Raw genomic sequence first — 3,587 nt, 5'->3', positions numbered from 1 at the left:
GATAAGGGACAGGCGAATCTCTCCTGCTTCACAAGAGCTGACTGCGAGAAGCTGGGCTGAATTTTGGCACAGTGGCCCTAGGAAGAGGACCAAGGGGTCTCCATCACCACCCAGCCTTGGAGGGCAAGGGCCACTTACCTCATCATCTGACTGCAGGTACATGTGCGTGAACTCCAGCAGCTCCCGCAGCTCAGCTGTCTGATTGTGGTAGAGCAAGGCCTCCTGGGAGGAAAGAAGGAAAGTGAGGTGAGCTGGACCCTGCTGACAGATGGTGGAGAAGCCAGAGCTCCTAGGATCTGGGTCCTCTGAACCATTTCCAGTTCAAGGAGCCTAGAGCAGGTATCATCTCACATGCTGATGGAAAAATCTAGCTGCTTGCAGTGCTAGGTTAAGAAGGATTCCGAGGGCTCAGAGAGAAAGAATGCCTCAGTTGGTTAGCAATGTCTGCCACTGACAAGGGAATTGGGCTACCATGTGCCCCATATTTGTCAGTCTTGCCCTAGACTACCGAGGGGTTTCTCAGTTGGTTCAGGTTGGGGATCCCTGGGGAGAAGGACAAAGGCCAGTAGTGAAGATGATAAGGGTGTGGAGGGCAGCAGGCAGGCATGGACAGGTATTTTTGAACCTCCCACATCCCAGGCACTGTGCTGGCAAGGTTGGTAGTACCACCCCCATTTTGCAGATGAGGCAACAGATTCAGAGTCAGCAGTGTTCCCAGGACTACACAGCAGGTGGGGCTGGGTTTGAACCCAAGATTCTAACCACAACCCACATGCTTTCTTTTCCCTTCCCATCCTCCCTTCCGAGGAAGCCAAGATTTTTTATCAAACCACATGGTCTTGAGAATGCCTCAGAAGGCAATGCCCACCTCCCGGGGCTGGAAGTCTTCCTCCTCCAAGCCCCAGCGAGCCCGGTGGAAGCGGTAATACACCAGGTTCTGCTGCATGACACTGTCCTCAGGGTCGAAGAGCATGTAGCTGGCAGCACTTCGGGCGGCCTGGCGTACATCATTCACTGCAGACAGACAGGAGTGAGGAACAGCCCTGGCACTTTCCCACCTTCAGGGATGACTCCCACCTCACTCACCTCTATCTCCCCATTCAGTCCAGTGCCTCTATCTCCCCAGGCACTTCCCAAAATACCTGTTAGGTATTTCAACCCACCCACTAATGATGAAAGCTAGGATATATTGGGCACTTACTGTGTGCCAGGCCCTGTGTAACTCATTTAAGGCTCACTGTTATTGCTATCCCCATTTTACAGACAAGAAATTCGAGGCACAGAGACATTAGGTAAGCTGTTCAAGCTCACATAGCTGGAGAACACTGGCACGGGGGGATGAGAGGCTGGTGGCCCAGACCTCAGCCTCTTTGCCAACGGGACCCAGAAAGGGTCTCCTGGCCCTTTGGTCCTCAGCCCTCCACTCTAACTTCAGCCTGTCTGAATCTTGGCATCTCTGCATTGCAAGAACCCTGGAAATTGTCCATTCCAGCCCCAGCTGACACTAGGATCTCCTTCAAGTGAAGAAAGACTTCATTCCTGGTACTACTTTTTATTAGCCAAGTGACTAATAGCCCCTTGCCCTCTGAGCCTCAGTTTCCTCATCTAAAAAATAGGTCCAGTAATGTCAGCTGGTGAGAGGATCAAATGCGATAAATAGATGTGGCAGGGCTTTGTAAACTGTCAAATGCTGTGCACTTGTTGGCAATCTAGTCATTTACCCAAGAGGCCCTTGAATCCTCCCCTGAGGCTGCTCTCTGTTCCCTCCCACAAGCCTCTCACCTACTCTACCACCTTTGGCTTTCCCTCCCATCACCCAGGGGCTTCAATTCTGCGGGATACTTCCCAAGACTGTGATGCTCCCAGTGCAGTGCTCTCTGTGCCCCCCCCCCCACACCACCAAGCCCACCAGGAAGCTCACACTTGTAGTAGGCAAACTGCAGGTAGTGATACATGGTGGCCACGAACTTCTCCACAAAGTAGCCTCCCACGTTGGGGGTCAAGTTGGCCTCACAGTCCACCTTGCACTGCAGGGATTCTGCAAAGAGATCTGTGGGGTGGGAAGCACCCCCAGATGGGTGGGTGAGGAACTGGTGGTGACAAAAAAAAAATGACTTCCAGTCCCAACTCTGCCTGCAGAGCCTCTTGCGATCGCAGGAGATAATGCGGGTAGGGTAAGTAATGCTGAGGAAGACCACTGTGGATGAGGCTGATTTATCACCCACAGCTCATTCCCCACCCCAAAGCCAGAGGGAGCCAGGGCTCTCTGGGAGAGCGGCAGGTGAAGTTTGGAGGTGGAACTGATGCCCAGATAGAAAAGCTCAGGACAGCCCTTTCTGCCCCCCACTAAGGAACCCCTGGAGTTACAGACTCTCCCCGCCTGCCCCAGACTAGATGTGATTTCTGGCCACACACTGCTTTGGGCGCACACCTGTAGGGCTGTTTCCCACCTCAGCTGGGCACCTTTGCAACTGCATTGACCTCTGCCTGGAAAGCCTGTGAATTCAAACCTCCCGAGACCCTTTTGGGATGTCACCACCTCTCCACTGATACCCAGCACCCTGGACACTCTCAGTGGCAGGGGATCTATTTCCCTGTTTGTCTCTCTTAGCGGACTGCACGCTCCTCAACCACTTAGTAGGTGCTCTATAAATGTGTTAAGGGGCCTGAAAGAGTTCTGGGGAGCAGGGAGAGGTGGCAGTTGGGAGGGATGTCCCATGGGTTTGGGTGGGGTACCTGCTATGGAGGGGTAGAAGTCTTTGAAGTCCACCTGTTCATGGGCCCCCTCGCAGCCAGCCAGACACCGGGCAAAGATGGCCAGGTACTCGGCCAAGGCCCGCTCCATGTCTTCCGTGCTGCTACGGAAATCCCCGCTGTTGTAGAGCTTCACTGCCCGGAGGAACACCGCCTGGAGGGGAGGAACACCGCCTGGAGGGGACCCTCGACATACTCCCCTCCACTCCCCTCCTCTTCAAGCCCTATGGGGGCGTCAGAGAGGAGCGTCAGGGTCAGCCCTCCCCCTGCAACCCACCTCGTAGGGCTGCGCCTCCAAGTCCGTGAGAGGCTCCTCGGCCGCGTCCAGCATCCCCCGGTAGTAGTTGAGATACTTGGCCGTTAGCTCGTGCTTCGGGTTCTTCTGGAGGAAGGTGTAGGCCGCAGCCAACGCCTTCTCCAGCCGGTTAGCCTATAGGGTGGGGACAGAGCGGGTCAGTAGGGCCAGACTGACTCGCGGCCCTGAGCGCACAAGCGGGCTTGAGGCTCGATGACAACAGCGCTCCCCTGGACCCGACTGAAACCCGACGCCGGCTGGGAGCGAAGAGGCCGAGCGGGGCCCCGGGGCGGGTGGAGGACGCGAGGGAGGGCGCCCACCTTGAACTGCGCGTAGTGCAGGTACTGGTAGGGCAGGCGGTTCTGGAAGTCGCGCAGCAGCTGGCGCGGCGGGTAGGGCACCTGGAAGGCTGGCAGCGTCCGCTTGCATCGCCGCAGGCAGGCGGCACGCTCCAGGACGTGGCCGAAGAGCCGCAGCTCGCGGGCCCACTCGTCGCCGCCGTCGGGGCCGGGCACAGGCCCCGGGGCAGCGGCGGCGG

General features: G+C 56.8%; 1 protein-coding gene across 1 annotated transcript in view; it reads right to left on the bottom strand.

The window, feature by feature from the left end:
* The window catches only part of P3H4 (prolyl 3-hydroxylase family member 4 (non-enzymatic)), a gene marked incomplete at its 5' end in the record, with an annotated part of 5,869 nt that extends 2,284 nt beyond the window's left edge, over positions 1 to 3,585 (bottom strand). Inside the window, 6 exons of the mRNA XM_006924632.2 lie at positions 139 to 222; positions 869 to 1,014; positions 1,922 to 2,050; positions 2,737 to 2,908; positions 3,032 to 3,184; positions 3,370 to 3,585. Of these exons, the coding sequence (XP_006924694.2) occupies positions 139 to 222; positions 869 to 1,014; positions 1,922 to 2,050; positions 2,737 to 2,908; positions 3,032 to 3,184; positions 3,370 to 3,585 (900 nt within the window). The remainder of the gene's footprint in view (positions 1 to 138; positions 223 to 868; positions 1,015 to 1,921; positions 2,051 to 2,736; positions 2,909 to 3,031; positions 3,185 to 3,369) is intronic.
* Positions 3,586 to 3,587: the final 2 nt, after the last annotated feature.

This window comes from Pteropus alecto, unplaced genomic scaffold (assembly GCF_000325575.1).
Source record: "Pteropus alecto unplaced genomic scaffold, ASM32557v1 scaffold98, whole genome shotgun sequence".
In the NCBI taxonomy this organism is placed as follows: domain Eukaryota; kingdom Metazoa; phylum Chordata; class Mammalia; order Chiroptera; family Pteropodidae; genus Pteropus; species Pteropus alecto.
The sequence above is the reverse complement of the archived record's forward strand: the minus strand, read 5'-3'. Positions and strand labels throughout refer to the sequence as shown.